Here is a 15,306-nt window from a genome sequence, read left to right on the forward strand (position 1 = left end):
TAGTCTTGAGGGTCCCTAATGTGCCTATTAGGAATATATTTTAGGTGCGAGTATCAGGAACCTGATGACAGTGGATTAATTATTTTTTAATAATTTCTTCTCTGTAGAGTCTCCCTGTGCAGAAGTGGGTCCCATATCCCCACCATGGTGCACAGGAAGGTGGGAAACTAAGATGAGGGTTATCCTAACTGGCTGATCACGCATGATCTGTCCCCTGGGGTTGGACTCATTGCTGTTCTCTACAGAACGGGGCTTCTCCAGGCAAAACGGGGGTGGCTGTTGGTTAGGTAACCTCTAGTGTCACCCTATTCGTATGACAACCTCCTAAGAGCTGGCCACAGTGTCGAGATCATCAGGTCTCGGCATACTCAGGGTGAATGGCGTGGGATGCTATCGGAGTGAATCAGATTGAGGTGTAAGCCCCCCGTCCCTTCGTCCTTTCTTTGCCAGGAGGGGCAGTGGTGGGGCCAGGTGACGGGCAAGGTTCCATCCTCACCCACATGTTCTGTGAACTCTGGGTTCCAGGTGAACATGATGACCTTGGCTGAACACATCATTGAAGCCACCCCGGAGCGCATCAAGCAGGAGAATTTTGTGCCCATGGAGTCCTCGGCTCTGGACAGGACAGAGACCGCCACCATCAGCAGCACCATGAGCTGGCTGGCCAGTTACCTAGCCGACGTCGACCACCTGCCCAGCGCCACCCAGATCAGGTGGGTGGAGTTCAGGCTGAACTTATAAATGCAGGACAATTGAAGTCGGGGTGTGTTTAGCAACCGAATGAAGGCATATTCCTAACAGCCCACGGCAGCTCCCAGTGGGTGCCTCCTTCCTTGTCTCTGAACTGTGTGCGATAGATGGTGCAGCTCGGTCACCGCCCCGCCCCCCCCCCCCCCCCGTGTCTCCTCTCGTTCCAGAAGTGCATATAACGAGCCTCTGACCCCCTCTAATACCAGCTTGAGCCCAGGAGGCTCTCCAGTCGGTGAAATGGCTTTCGAGAAACCCAGCCTTCCCTCTGCCGCCGACTGGTCTGAGTTCCTGACCGCATCCACCAGCGAGAAGGTGGAGAACGAGTTTGCTCAGCTCACCCTGTCTGACCACGAGCAGAGAGAGCTCTACGAAGCGGCCAGGCTGGTCCAGACAGCCTTCCGGAAATATAAGGTAGTGCCCTTCGGAGCCCCGTCGGCCGGGGCGGCCCAAGGGCCGGAACGGCGGGGGCAGGTCAGAAGCGTTCCTGTGGCCACATTCGCTGTTTCTTTCCTTCCTCTTAGTTTGTAGGCTTTTTGTTGGACTTCTTAGTGATGTCACATGAAATCATTGATCATTTTCAGAAAGTTTGCTTAAAATGAAACCGACCAGTAGTATGGTGGGCAGTCATCATCTTAGTTTACTGTTGGTCGTGAAAATGGGTATTAATTATTTAGTTCATAGGAAGTAAGTAGACACCTGTGCCACAAGGAACTTATGACCTGAAGCGGGGGTTTCTGACATAGGTGGCCCGGGAAGCCCTACAGTGTTATGGTAAAGAGTCCGTGTGTGGGTTTTTGGTGGGAGAGTGTCTGCAGCCAACCACAGATTCTCATGCCCTATGACAGTGCTAATGGGTGTGACTCCAGGGTCCAGAAGTGGGGGACTTGGGTCCCCAAGAAAACAGTAGGGAGCTAGGCAAACAGTACCTTGCCTAATTGGTTAGATGGTTTGAGAATGAATTTTTTTTTAGGTCACCCAACATCTAGGTATCACCGCTCTATTTAGAAGCAAGGATACTTGGGAGATTTATTATGTAAATTCACTTTTTATAATCTGTACTTGCAGTAACCACTGTATTTTGGTAAACCTGGGGTCTCAGTTCCAAGAAAGTTAACTACATGAATGATACTGTATTTCTTACTGTATAAGACACCTTTCTCCAATAAATTTGGGATCTAAAAACTGGGTGCATCTTTATACAGTGGTTGTAGATTTTTTTACTTGCATTTCCCGCTTTTTCACACTTGTTTTTGCGCTCATTGTTGAAGACAGTGATTCATCATCAGACACAGACGAGGACAAGCTAATGGATGGGAGTTTTATCAGTGATGAGTTGTATGAATTTTATGATGAATAAAAACTTGAGCCTGACCAGGTGGTGGCGCAGTGGATAGAGCATTGGACTGGGATGCGGAGGACTCAGGTTCAAGACCCCGAGGTCACCAGATTGAGCGCAGGCTCATCTGGTTTGAGCAAAGCTCACCAGCTTAGACCCAAGGTCGCTGGCTCGAGCAGGGGGTTACTCGGTCTACTGAAGGCCCGTGGTCAAGGCACATATGAGAAAGCAATCAACAACTAAGGTGTTGCAACGAAAAACTGATGATGGATGCTTCTCATCTCTCTCCCTTCCTGTCTGTCTGTCCCTATCTCTCTCTCTGTCTCTGTGTAAAAAAAAAAAAATCTTTTTTCAAATTTCGGGCCTCACAATTAAGGTGTGTCTTATACATGGGGAAATACGCAGTTCTCTTCCAGTCCTAGGAAAGTTGGCACTTCCTATACTAAATCGTGTTTTTGGTTTTGTTTGGTTTTCTCTTTTCCCCGCACCTGACCTGAAGGGCCGACCCTTGCGAGAACAGCAGGAAGTGGCTGCTGCGGTCATCCAGCGCTGTTACAGGAAATACAAGCAGGTAAACCGCCCTCACGTTTGGGGACACACGGGGAAGGCGACTGGCCTGGCGGTGCCCGGCCGGAGGACACTGGTGTGTGGTTGGCAGGGAGCAGGATGGCGGGGCCCGGGTCAAAGGCTGCCTGTGAGTCGCCTTGATTTAAAACGAGAGGAAAATGTTCCAGAGGGGAAGAAAAAAGGAAAAGAGAGAAAAAGCCATCTGCAACTAAATTTAGGACACAAATTAACTTTTTTTTGTGGTTTACTGTGTCTGTTGACCAAATTAACATCTCAGGCAACTCAAATTTCCATCCTTACAGAGTAGAGAGTTCTGACTAATCATGAAGTAAATAAGAGGACGACAGGAACACAGTTTACGGAGCGAGTGTGTGTGTGTGTGTGTGTGTGTGTGTGTGTGTGTGTGAGAGATAAACTCACAAAACCACCTTAGGTTCTGCACTAAAGGAGCTCAAAACACCCATGTTCACTTCCTGAGGCTAAAAAGCAATGTGGTTTTTATACTTATATTATTTTCCCATAAGTCTTTAGACTCTCAAAAAATACTACAGATTCATTGTTCCAGAATGGTAAAGAGGGGGATTTGCCACAAAACAATTTTTGTTCAGATATTTGGCCTTTGATATTGGTCTTTGTTCCCATACTTTCCCCTGTAAACTCTGGAGTAATCAGAGAGCTCTAGGGGGTGATTTAATACGGTGACTGGAGAAGGTATACACTGGCTATTGTCTTTGACCTTGAATTCTATAAGTTGTATCATCTTCGGCCATTTTTCCTTTCTGCTTCCTCTACCCATTTTGCAGTGAAGAATTACAAAAATCTTTGAAAATCTTAAAGCACTTCTGCACTGCTTAGTGAAGGGCGTGAGCAGTATAACTAAGCCCTCTGTCATGCCGTGCGTGCCGTGCGTGCCATGGGACTGTTCCCAGAACCACAGGCAGGGCCGCCCGACCACGGTCGGAGGGAGAGGGGGCTGTGTCCATGGAGTGCCCTGTGGGCACCAGATCTCTCAGGCACATCTGCTCATTCCCTCCTTGCCATTATTTAAAGGAAACTATTTTATTTCCATTTTACAGATGAAGAAGCTGAGGCTCAGAGGAAAAAAAAATTTTTTGTGACAGAGACAGAGGGACAGAGACAGGAAGAGAGAGAGATGAGAAGCATCAGTTCTTCATTGTGGCATCTTAGTTGTTCAGTGATTGCTTTCTCATATGTGCAAGTGACCCCTTGCTCAAGCCAGTGACCTTGGGCTCAAGCCAGCGACCATAGGCTCATGTCTATGATCCCACGCTCAAGCCAGTGACCCCATGCTCAAACCAGATGAGCCTGTGCTCAAGCCAACGACCTTGAGGTTTCGAACCTGGGTCCTCCACATCCCAGTCCAGTGCTCTATCCACTGTGCTACCACTTGATCAGGCCCAGAGAAATTTTTTTAAAATATTAGATTTTCCTAACCATCTGGGCTGTTAGAAACATGAAGCATTGCCTGATTGAGTTTTGAATGGCTCGTAAGGATCAAGTTCAGCCCTGTCGGTAGACTCGGGAGCCTTTCGCTAGGCTGTGCTTTAGGTAGGTTTTAAATTTTTGTTGAAGGAATACTCAATGCTAAGATGTATAGTAGCCACGTAGTAAATCTGGAAGTACGCTCTTTTGCTGTGATGATCCAGGGCTTGCTTGGATTTCTGACACGGGTTGCCGTGTTCCCGAGTTTCTCTAGGATCGAGCCCTATTCCTGAGCTGGGTGGAGGAGGGAGGCATAGTCAGCTTCCAGCCAGTGGAGTTTGTGATCCTAGAAAACGGAGGTTTATTGTGTAAACGCTGACACCACAGCTCCCACCACCGGTCTAAGGCAGGGAGTGCCGGCCTGTCCTTCATGGCTGGGCTTCTCATTGGCCCAGGTGCTCCATGGACTCAGAGTCGGAAGGCACTCTTTTTTTTTTCTTTTTAAATACTGACCAATAGAAGTACAAATTATTTTGGAAGGTGGAAGGCATGACCAGAGCCAGCTTGCCTTTTTTTCTGTTGGCTGGCCGTGGGAGTTTTATCGGTTATGGGTTTTTGTTTTTTAAATTTCATTCTATTGAGCAATCTAACGTTAATCTTGTATTTTCTATTTCTCCCCCAAGCTGACATGGATAGCCTTGAAGGTAATGGTGCACCCAGTCCTCTCACGAGTCATTCCACCAGAGTCACAAATGCCACACCCATCACCAGCTACAAGTGGGGGCCATTAAGCTGGCAGGCCATGAATCAGACATAGCCACACCCCCCGGCCAGGCCACCTAACCACAGGGCATCCATCCTCTGGGGACCACATGGTCATGCGGTCGCAGTGCATTTCTGCAATAACAATAATCGGGCATTTCCTTGACCGGCATCAGTGTAAAGAACCCATCCGAGCTGATGGCCGTGAGCCCAGAGGGCCACAAAGTCAATTTGCCTTTCTCCCAGTGTGCTTCCCCATGGTCCAGAAAGTTCTGAGTGTGTGTGGCTAAAAACCATAATGTCCTGGTCTTGAAAGACTTGTGGACAAACACAGGTGTGAGGCAGGTCAGATAAGACGAAAGGGTCCCTGCAGATGGTCCTGTGTCTCTGAGAGGCCACTTCGCCCCCCTTCACCCCACCCATACACGCAGGGACACACTTAGGCACAGGGAGGTGCTGAGGAGTGTCCCCTGCCCCCTGTGGTAAGTGGCCCTCTCGTAAGCAGAGGGCTTCCTTATCTCCCGAGTCATGTTCTGTTTCATGAGCAACTCAGACATAGCTTGTTTGTTTTTTTTAATGTGGAGAGCTCTGTATTTTCCGTGCCTAGCGACTGAAATGGAAGAGACTCCTCCCTGCCTGTGTCCCTCGCTTTGAGAGCCATGCCATGGGGCGGGGGGGGAGGGCCGGGTCCTGGCTCCGCTCCTGAGCCCTCCCATCCTCACGTTTCATGGTTCCAGCCCCATACTCGTCCTGAGAGTGTTAATCTTCTCACAGGTTAAAAGGGCAGAAAGGTGTCAGCGTTTCACGATCAGCCTTGTATTTGGGACCTTGTAACTCAGGCATTTGTCAATGGGACGGTGGGAATTGGGTCTGACCGCTCCGTGGACTTGTGGGTGCTAGGAGTCGGAGGCAGAGCGAATGTCCAAGTGGAAGATTTCAAAATTGGGGAGCGAATATTTATCTTAAACATTTAAAATTTTACTCGATATGTTTTTAAGATTTCTACATATCTAAGTTGATTGCTATTTAAAAATTTATTTTTCAAGAAGGGTAATATATTTTGATGTTTTATGGGGCAGGAAAAAGAATAGTAAAAGCCATATGTAGTCTGAAGGTGACCCGTAAGGTAATATGTTGCATTTTGGAAAGGTAGGTGAAAAGATTCCTAGTTGGCCTTTTTGGTGATTAAAGCCACAACAAAAAATGTGGCCCAAAAAAGCCGGGAGGGGGGCGAGTAAGTTCTCTCTGGCCATCCCCGAGAAGCTGGAAGGACACGCACTGTGTGGCTCGTGTTGTTACTGTCCTGCCCCTTGTCTCCCCTGCAGTATGCACTTTACAAAAAGATGACCCAGGCAGCCATCCTGATCCAGAGCAAATTTCGAAGCTACTATGAACAGAAGAGGTTCCAGCAGAGTCGGCGCGCCGCCGTGCTCATCCAGAAGTACTACCGCAGCTACAGGAAGTGCGGCAAGAGGCGGCAGGTGCGCCGGACGGCCGTCATTGTCCAGCAGAAGCTCAGGTGGGCTGGCCGCTTGGGGAGCGGGGGATGCGGGCTGGGCTGGGAGCCCAGGCCGGGGCGAGAGTTTGGGCCAGCGGTTTTCCAGACCATTCTAGACATTGTGACTTCGTACGGAGATGCCTGGGCTTGTCCATCGGTCTGTGTCTGTTTGGCTCTCATTCTCTCTGTGCCTCCCACCCAGTTATTTCGATGTGTCTGCCTCATTTCAGCTTGTATCAGAATCAGGCAGGCTGCAAGTTTCTACTCAGAACGGTGGCCCGCCATTAATGTAGTCTAAACATAGCGTTGTTACATGGAGGGCTTGAGGGAGCAGTTAAGCTGTCTCATTTGAGAGGGTGGAATAAACATATTTAGCACAGTAAAATACATGGTATTGTAGTCTAAACTGAGGAGGAACCAGGAGGGGCAGAGTTAAGCTGTCCCATTTGAGAGGGGGAAATAATCGCGGTTAGCACAGGTAAATACAGTAGCAGCCGGAAGACAGGACCAAAGTCAGGCAGGTCAGCTGCTACACTCAGAAGGCCTGTCTCAGCAAAGTGAGCGCCCTGGGGACACACAGCGAAGGACACCTGAGTCTCGGTTTTCACAGTCTCCGGCCTTCTCCTGGCAACGCCCAGCCGGGTCCCAGGACGGCACCTCTGCCCCGCTGGTGGGTCTGCTCCAGCATCCCCATCCACGTGCTTCTGGTTTCTGCCTAGTAACAGCGGGGATTTTCTGCCTCCGGCCTGTGGACATCTAGTAGTCCCTCAGAAATTTCAGGAGGTCCGCGGAAGAGTTCACGAACCACTCTGCTGTCCTAGGAAGATAGACCCAACGTCTTAGCTGAATCCGTGTATGCTCAGGGTGGTTTCTGCCTTAATGGAACCCTCCTGTGTTCACTGGTCCCCAAGTGTAAAAAGGTTGAAAAGCAGTGTTTTACAGCACTCTTCTCATGATACTAATTACAATTCTGGGTTTTATCTTTTTCTTTTTTCAGGAGCAGTTTGTTAACCAAAAAGCAGGATCAAGCTGCTCGGAAAATAATGAGGTTTCTACGACGCTGCCGCCACAGGTACATTAAACCCTCATCTATACGCTTTTTCCATCACAACTAATGAAACAACCCCAGTCTTCTGAACCACTCATCAACTCCTCTTTGTAAAGCTAACCCCTTTCCCAACCCCCCGTGAGGAATCAGGGCAAACCTCCCAAATGACGTCAGGACAAGAGCACTCTTCACTAGGGACTGAGTTGCTGCCGTCGGGGCCCTGGCAGCGGCTCCAGACCGTGCTGGACACGTTCACAGGGGACAGGCAGGCCAGCGAGTTTCTGTTCTAACTCAGGTGTAAGGACAACTAACTTAGTGGGACGCACTTTTAACCCCCCACTTTCTCTTGAACCTGTTGCGTCTGTGCCACATTACAGTATGTTCTTCACTCTCAACCCTCACAAAGGCTACTCTGTGTCCAAACAGAAAAGAAACAGTTTCTCTTCTCAAGGGAAGGATAGAAACACAGTTTCTTCCGAGTATCCTGATACAGACCATCTGTACATAGCTGGCTGGCGCCCTCTGCCGGACGTGTCGTAGCTAACAGGCCCTGGGGAGTCACCAGTTGAATCCAGGTCTGCGATGAGAAGCAGGAGAATCTAGGAACGGATACCCCCCCCCCCACACACACACACACACACACAATTAGAGGCATATTTCAGTGAGGAGATGATGGATTCCTGAGACCCAGCATTCCCGAGACACAACACCTTCCTGGGCAATGGAGCCGAGCTGGAGGGGTGTCTCCGTTTCCTCCAACTGGAGCTTTCTGTGTGAAGGAGACTGGGTTCTTCCTTAGATTGGGGGGGGGGGGGGCTGCTGAACGTTGTGTCTTCTCTGTTGAGGCTGACCCAGGAGGATGCTCTAACAGCAGCGTCAGGGCCATGTTTACACGGCGGTCCCTGCAGACCTGGCGTTTCTGTGCATCGGACCTGTGCCGCACAGAGAACCCAGCTCCTAAAGCTCGCTCTCTAACCTCCTGCTGCCTCGTCCCGTCCAGTTGTCCCCAAAGCCAGTTTGATCCCTCAGAGGTTTCCTTTTACACTCGTTCTTCTAACTCCTAAAAACGATCTGCTTGCTGACTTGGACAGGGTCAGGGTTCTGACTCAGACCTCACCGGGGCTAACTGGCTATGACTCCTTTTCTTTAAGTTAACAAAAGATGTCATTTCCGTGACGGTGAGAGGGGCCACATCTGGAGCCACATGTTAACTATAATCAAAACTTTGAAAAAGTGCACCTTCAAGGTAGAGTTGGTCTCTTCTCACCAGAGCGCTACGGCAGAAGTCTGACCAAAGCCAGTCTCTGTTACCAGCCGTCCCTTTAACTCGGGGTTGGAGCACTTGCATCTGAAGAGAGGACCTTATTTTCTGCCTTCTGTGACCTCGGCCCTCTCCCTACGTTCTCACACCAGCCCAGCGCCCCGTCCCTTGCCCTCCCCCCTGCCAGGCGGAGGTTCGTGCTCTCCCTACAGGTCTCCGTTCCAGGAAGACCTCCTTTTTTTGTTTGTTTGTTTGTTTTTTGTATTTTTCTGAAGTTGGAAACGGGGAGGCAGTCAGACAGACTCCTGCATGCGCCCGACCGGGATCCACCCAGCACGCCCACCAGGGGGCGATGCTCTACCCATCCAGGGCATTGCTCTGTTGCGACCAGAGCCACTCTAGCGCCTGAGGCAGAGGCCACAGAGCCATCCCCAGCACCCGGGCCATCTTTGTTCCAATGGAGCCTTGGCTGTGGGAGGGATAGAAAGAGATAGAAAAAAAGGAGAGGGGGAGGGGTGGAGAAGCAGATGGGCGCCTCTCCTGTGTGCCCCGGCCAGGAATCGAACCCGGGACTTCCGCACGCCAGGCCGACGCTCCACCACTGAGCCAACCGGTCAGGGCCCTAGGAAGACCTCCTTTATGTGCTTCTCCTTTGAGCCACTTCCAACAAAACAAGTCCTCACACGTCCGAGTCTCCTTGTTTCTTCTAGCCTTAGCCTCAAGCTTTGAAAATATGGATAGGTAATGCCACCTTGGTGATGATGAGCTTTTTTTTTTCTTTTTTGGCCAAGGCCATGCCCTGTGTTCCCGTGGGGCGAGTTGGGAGTGTTAGAAATTTAAGCAAAATGGGAATGCGTAACAGGCTGCCTCTCGAAGGCGGGTGCCCAAGGGAGCCCCCTACACGTGTGCTTAGCATTCTCTTTTTGTAAACTGCAAAGAAGCATTTCAGGAAGGTTTTACCTCTCAAGGGTTCCCGGTTGGACTAGCCATGACCTCGTCAGGCTAACGAGAAAGTTTGTCAGGAAGAGAACTGCAGGTAATGGGCGCTAGAGGTTCTGTTCGTTATTTGGGATGAAAGAACCTGTTGGCTTTTTTGTTGTTGTTGTTGTTACTTGTCCTTGTCTAGGTCAGATTTTAGGAAAAAGATGTGCAGGCAAATTTTAATAACCTTTGTAGAATGCCTGTCTGAGCTCGGTAGCCACTTCCCGTCCCCACGTGTTCGAGGAAGGCACTTGAAAGAATCCTGAAAATCAATCCCAGAAGTTCTCCCTCGGCTGAGTGTACCCTCCTTCCAGTCCAGGCTACTCAATCCTGTTTTAAGAGAAACTGTCATGTGTCTTGTCCCTTGGAAGCATTAAAATAGAAAACATCATCTGAGCCCTCTTAGAAAGGTAGGTAGGTAGGTAGGGGCTTCAGGAATTGATACGAGGTGTCCCATCCTCTTTTAAGTATTTGCCGTCCCATGACCCCAACATTTTTAGAGTTAACAATAAATCGGTGAGTTTTCTGCCTGCTCATTTCACATATCTGACCACCACTCTCCTTTCTGTCCATAAAAGGAACCACTTGACACTCTTTGTTGTTGTTGAAATAAAGCTATTGATAAGATTTCTGTTGTGACCCTCACGTGCTAATAGCTCTCTGGTGTTGTTTTACTGTCTAAAGCCCCCTGGTGGACCATAGGCTGTACAGAAGGGTGAGTTTAGCTGCCTGCTCTAGCCAGTTTCTCTCTCTCTTCCATTTTCAATATTTTGCTTTTTGCTTGCTTGCATGGGGCTGCAGCCTAGGTATGCCAGTAAGTCTCACATCCATTCTGAATGAAATAAGATACAAGTCAAACTAACCCTACTTACTAACACTGCTACTTCATACAACTGGAAAACGGTCACAAACAGCAGTCGGACAAGTGCATGAAAGTGAAGGGAGGGTCTTCTGAAGCCGCCACAGGGCATGCCGAGGACTTGGTGGGAGAGGCCTTCAGGATTAAAAAAAAAAAAAAAATGGCTGGTGGTACAAGCTGAAATCGAAATAAGGCTGCACTATAAGAAAACATTAAGCAAGTGGTTATTTGTGATGGAGGTCCTTTGCCACACGGAAGTTTCTCATCTGCTGTGTCCAAATTTCTAAAGCAAGAAGGCTCACTAGGTAGTATCAGCTTAAAATAATTAACTAGTTAAAAAATGAATCCATTTCTTGTTTAGAATGAACCATTCCCCATTAACCCTGTCCCTATCGTTTTTATTTTCTAAATCTCCTTTCCCCTGATGCTGTGAGGTAAGTCAGAACACAGAGCCGCCTGCCCTTCCAGCATCAACCTGGGACATTCCTTCTAAAACCGTGTTTTCCTGCCTTCGGCAGCCAAAGCCGAGCCAAGAGAACGTGCGAGGCGCCCCCGATCTCTACGGCCCGATAGCGCAGCGGAGACGGGGCGTCCCGCTGATCATGTCGAGGTGCTTGTCAGGATGCACAAGCCATGCTCGAGGGGCGGAAAGAAGGCTCTGCCAGGTGGGGGTGACCCAGGTTATGGGACAACAAAGGGGTTAGTGCCAGAAACCCGGTTCAGACACCAGGAATAGAATTCATCAACCGCAGGCTTGAATTTAGATGAACTTTTGTCCAAAACGTGGTCCTCAGAGAAGCTGCATCTGAACTGGAACAGGGGAGTTAATGTCTATCCAGCAACTTCCTGATGTCCTGCCCTTGTTTTCATTTTGTGAGAGGAGGGAAGGCAGAGACAGACTCCCCCGTGTGCCCCAACGGGGATCCACCCGGCATGCCCATTAGGGGGCGATGCTCTGCCTAGCTTGGGCATTGCTCTGTTGCTCAGCAACCACCGGAGGTGAGGCCTTGGAGCCATCCTCAGTGCCCGGGGCCATCAAGCCATGGCTGCAGGAGGGGAAGAGAGAAAGAGAGAGAGAAGCAAGAAGGGAAGGGTGGAGAAGCAGATGGGTGCTTCTTCTGTGTGCGCTGACCAGGAATCGAACCCAGGACATCAACATGCCAGGCCGATGCTCTACCACTGAGCCAACCCGCCAGAGCCTGTGCCTCACTTCTTAACCTCATGCTGACCCTGTGTCCAGTCCTTTGAAAGATTTCTGAGAAAAGAGCATCCTTCAAAAAACCTAAAACGTCTCATGTTTCTGGAGGTGTTACTTCCCATCTAACTGCACAGCTATTGATGCTCAGGTTTATGCATGATATTTTAAGCCAAGAGTCAGCACACGTGTTCTTAGGAGGCTGTACAGCCTCGGTGGCAGCCATCAGTCCTGCACTGCGGCCAAAAACAGCCGTAGACAATTCACAGACAAATGGCCTGGCCGTCCCAACGAGACTTCGTTCACACAAATGTGCGTTGGGCTGGATGTGGCCCAGAGGCCACAGTCTGCCAACTTACCGTTATAGGGGACTTTAGTTTTTAGAACTTCTTCCTAAATCAAGACCTTACTTTTACAAAAGATTTAGAGTCTCACCTATTTAAAACCATGGATAGTCATCACAGAGGACATTTGTTTAAAAAGTAAATAAATAAAGCAGCTACACTCATTCATAAAAGTAACTATTTAGTTAGTCCTCTTTAGAATTAGGCACTTGACATAGTTTGGGTCCTGTGCAGTAGAGTGGGCTCGGAGGTGTCTGTTTGAAATGTAGGAGAAATGGGGGACAAACACCTCAATGTCTCTCATTCTATTCCCTCTCACCCTCTGCATAAATAATGTCTTTGTCCATTTAAAATTTTTTTCCAAGAGAACAGATACATGCCTTATTGTTCAGTTTAACTGAAAGTTACAGTCTTGCACGTTGTATCAATTCATAGGAGTCTGCTGCAGGTAGCCAACATTGCAGTAGAAAGTGGTTGCTTATGCACTTTTGAAGCTTGTTAGTTTCTGGAATGTTTCTGATCCTTGTTAAGACTACCTGCTCCAAAGGCTCCTTTCAGTGCCAGCCAGAGTCCCCTACCTACCCTCATTTCTTACGTGCCAACTGCAGTCTCTCCTTAGCGCCTAAAGATCCTCCTCGGAACGTTGGAATTTCCCAACATCCTTCTGCCTGTCAATCTGTAGGGAGTTGGAGAGACAGGAGCAGAAGCTCTACAGATGCTTCTAGTGTGGTCATGTTTACCTAATTGTATGAGTCAAGGAAGAGCCAACCTTGGCTTTGTCTAAATACCGGTAGGATCTCTCTCTCTGTTCCATCAGAAAAGTCACGAGGACACGCCCTCTAGTGGTCCCCACATTGAAATTGCTCTTGGAAGCAGAACATTCTCAGAGGAGAATTTATATTCCTGGAATTTATGTCAAAGAAGAGAATACCCTTATTTTACTAATTGATAAAGCATTTGAGACATTTAAGGTTTACACATCTATAGAAATATTTGAAAAACTTAAAAGACTTCCACTTCTCTGTTCGGGACATTTCATTTTTGTGTGTGGGTATTAGAAAGGGTTCTCATAGACCAGCGAGACCATTCCCTGAAAAGCAATTCGTAGGCAAACTCCCCTTTCCCTATATGGGATAGCATTTCTGTGAGAGAGCTTTATAACCTGTAATAGTTGCAAGTATTATTACAAACAGTGGGAATTCTGGTACTTCAATAGCCTTTTTCTTATAAATTGCTGGCTTAGTTACCCATGTTCCGTAAAGGTGGGTGAAGCTATCCTGCTGGAACAAAAGAACCCTAATTGGAGGAAAGAAAAGATAACACTTCTTGGGCACAGATTTTTTGAACCACCAATTTTTCTCTGTATTTGACAACTGGGTTTCCAAACACTTACCTTTGCCAGGGGCTGCCAGGGACCTTGGTAAGTAGTGTTCAGTGCCGAGCTCTGGGGGCGGCCCTGGGACGTGTCTCCCAGGGTCATCGCCAAGTTCTGCTATACTTTTTCACCAAGGGACAACTCTCCAGCTATGCCTTGAAATGTTACTGTCTCATTGAGAAAAGTAAGCAGCGCTCTGTGATACCACCCTATTTTAGTTCCATTTGACAAGAGGCACAAGCGTCCGCCGGGTGGCCCAATGTGTATCCAGTAAGACGTTGAATTGTAGGGATGTGTCACCGTGGACATCACTTAACATCTCCAGTAATTTTGTCTCACTTGCCTCTTTTAGGACACGGATGTTTTTGGAACACAGTGCTGTGTGTTCAGTTGCAGACAGCATGCTCTGTGTTGTTCTTACCGGGCCTCTCTTGTCTTTTTTGTTTTGCAATCCCAATGAGGTTTCTGGAAAATGGCGAGATCTCCCTTTTCCTAAATTCCCCACGAGCTATTGCAGCTCTCAGAGCAACAGGTAACTAACCAGAAAGCCGCGTCTGGCTGTCCTATTTTTGACGTCCAGCATTGCGACTCTACCTGCTGAAACCCACTGACACGAGCATTCCCCTGGCTGCACGGAGGGGCCACAAAGCAGCTTTGCCTACGCTTTACCCATGAGCCGTTGTTTGCCGCGAGTTCCAAAGCAGGCCTACTTCATTGATTCATAAATGACCATTGGACGGCTGACCGAAATAAACCCCGTGGGCTTTTGCTGGCTTTCAGTGCTGTTGCTTACACGTTACTTCAGTACAGTATAATGCAACTTTTCTTACTTTTTCTTTTGGTTGAGACTGCAACAGTACCCCAGACATGTATTTTCAGCCTAGAAGGCTTGGGGAAATCCTAGGATTGTCTTTAATTTTAATAGTTAAAGGGTCACAGGTCAAAGTCTTGTCCTGGTTCCCTGAATTCCAAGCCGCTGGTGTGAGGACTGTTTTCCAAGTCACTGATAGGAGGTTCAGAAACGTGGTCCTTGCCGCTCTGCTTAGTAATAAAAGCCCGTGCCTGCAGAAGCCATAGTTTCTGTCCCGTCTTATCTGGCCCTGCATTCTGAAGAAGACTGCATTGCTGTCTTCTGTGTAATGAAATTTAGAAGTTAAGTGTAATAATAGGATGCAGTTTTATGCAACGTGGACATTTTTAGGTTCCGTTCTTTCTGAGCACTGAATTAGTTATAACTAATGGTTATAATGCCTTGAGAACCAAAATTCAGGGACCCTAAGCTGAGTTTGTGCAACCTAACATAACAAAAGCTTATTGCACATCTGTGTTCTGCAGACACAGAGACCAGAGGTACTGGATTTTCAAGTATAATTCCAATTTCAAAAATTCTGGTTTGCATCCTGAAAAATAGGCTGGCAGTACAGGCAATATCAGTGAAACCAGCTCAACCCATTGATTTTGGTTTGGGCTTATAAAACTGAATTCTTTTTCCTCCACTGACTTTTCCAGTTGTTTTTTTTAATGTCATGTGACTATAGCATTTATAAGACATGGTTTTAGTAACAGGTAGATAGAAAACATAAACTTTTTGTGTGTGTGTCAAAGAATGACAAGCACAAATAATCATTATCATAAAAGTAGCATGTGCTCATTATAGTGCATTCTAGAAATACAAATAAGCAAGGAGAACCACCCAGAGACAATAACTGGTAAACTGTTGTGTATCCTTCCTGTGGTAGATGTATTTTTAGTTAACTTATGTGTTTTAGTGACTATCTGTGTTTTTTGTTTGTTTGTTTGTTTGTTTTTATTCAGTGAGAGAAGGGGAGGCAGGAATAGACTCCCACTTGCACCTAGATTGGGATCCACCCAGAAAGCCCACTAGGG

At 48.0% G+C, this 15,306-nt stretch overlaps 1 protein-coding gene across 6 annotated transcripts in view; it reads left to right on the forward strand.

The window, feature by feature from the left end:
* LOC136399599 (calmodulin-binding transcription activator 1-like) overlaps positions 1-15,306 on the forward strand; it is a 729,052-nt gene that overhangs the window by 706,682 nt on the left and 7,064 nt on the right. For 3 of the 6 annotated variants that reach the window (XM_066374924.1, XM_066374927.1, XM_066374929.1), the window contains 6 exons: positions 526-713; positions 918-1,161; positions 2,586-2,657; positions 4,780-4,800; positions 6,184-6,377; positions 7,354-7,428. In XM_066374924.1, coding sequence (XP_066231021.1) covers positions 526-713; positions 918-1,161; positions 2,586-2,657; positions 4,780-4,800; positions 6,184-6,377; positions 7,354-7,428 — 794 coding nt within the window. Of the gene's footprint in view, positions 1-525; positions 714-917; positions 1,162-2,585; positions 2,658-4,779; positions 4,801-6,183; positions 6,378-7,353; positions 7,429-10,330; positions 10,362-15,306 lie in introns of all 6 variants that reach the window. The other 3 variants (XM_066374926.1, XM_066374928.1, XM_066374925.1) reach the window with 2 other exon arrangements.

The sequence above is a fragment of the Saccopteryx leptura genome, chromosome 3 (genome assembly GCF_036850995.1).
Source record: "Saccopteryx leptura isolate mSacLep1 chromosome 3, mSacLep1_pri_phased_curated, whole genome shotgun sequence".
Taxonomy (NCBI): domain Eukaryota; kingdom Metazoa; phylum Chordata; class Mammalia; order Chiroptera; family Emballonuridae; genus Saccopteryx; species Saccopteryx leptura.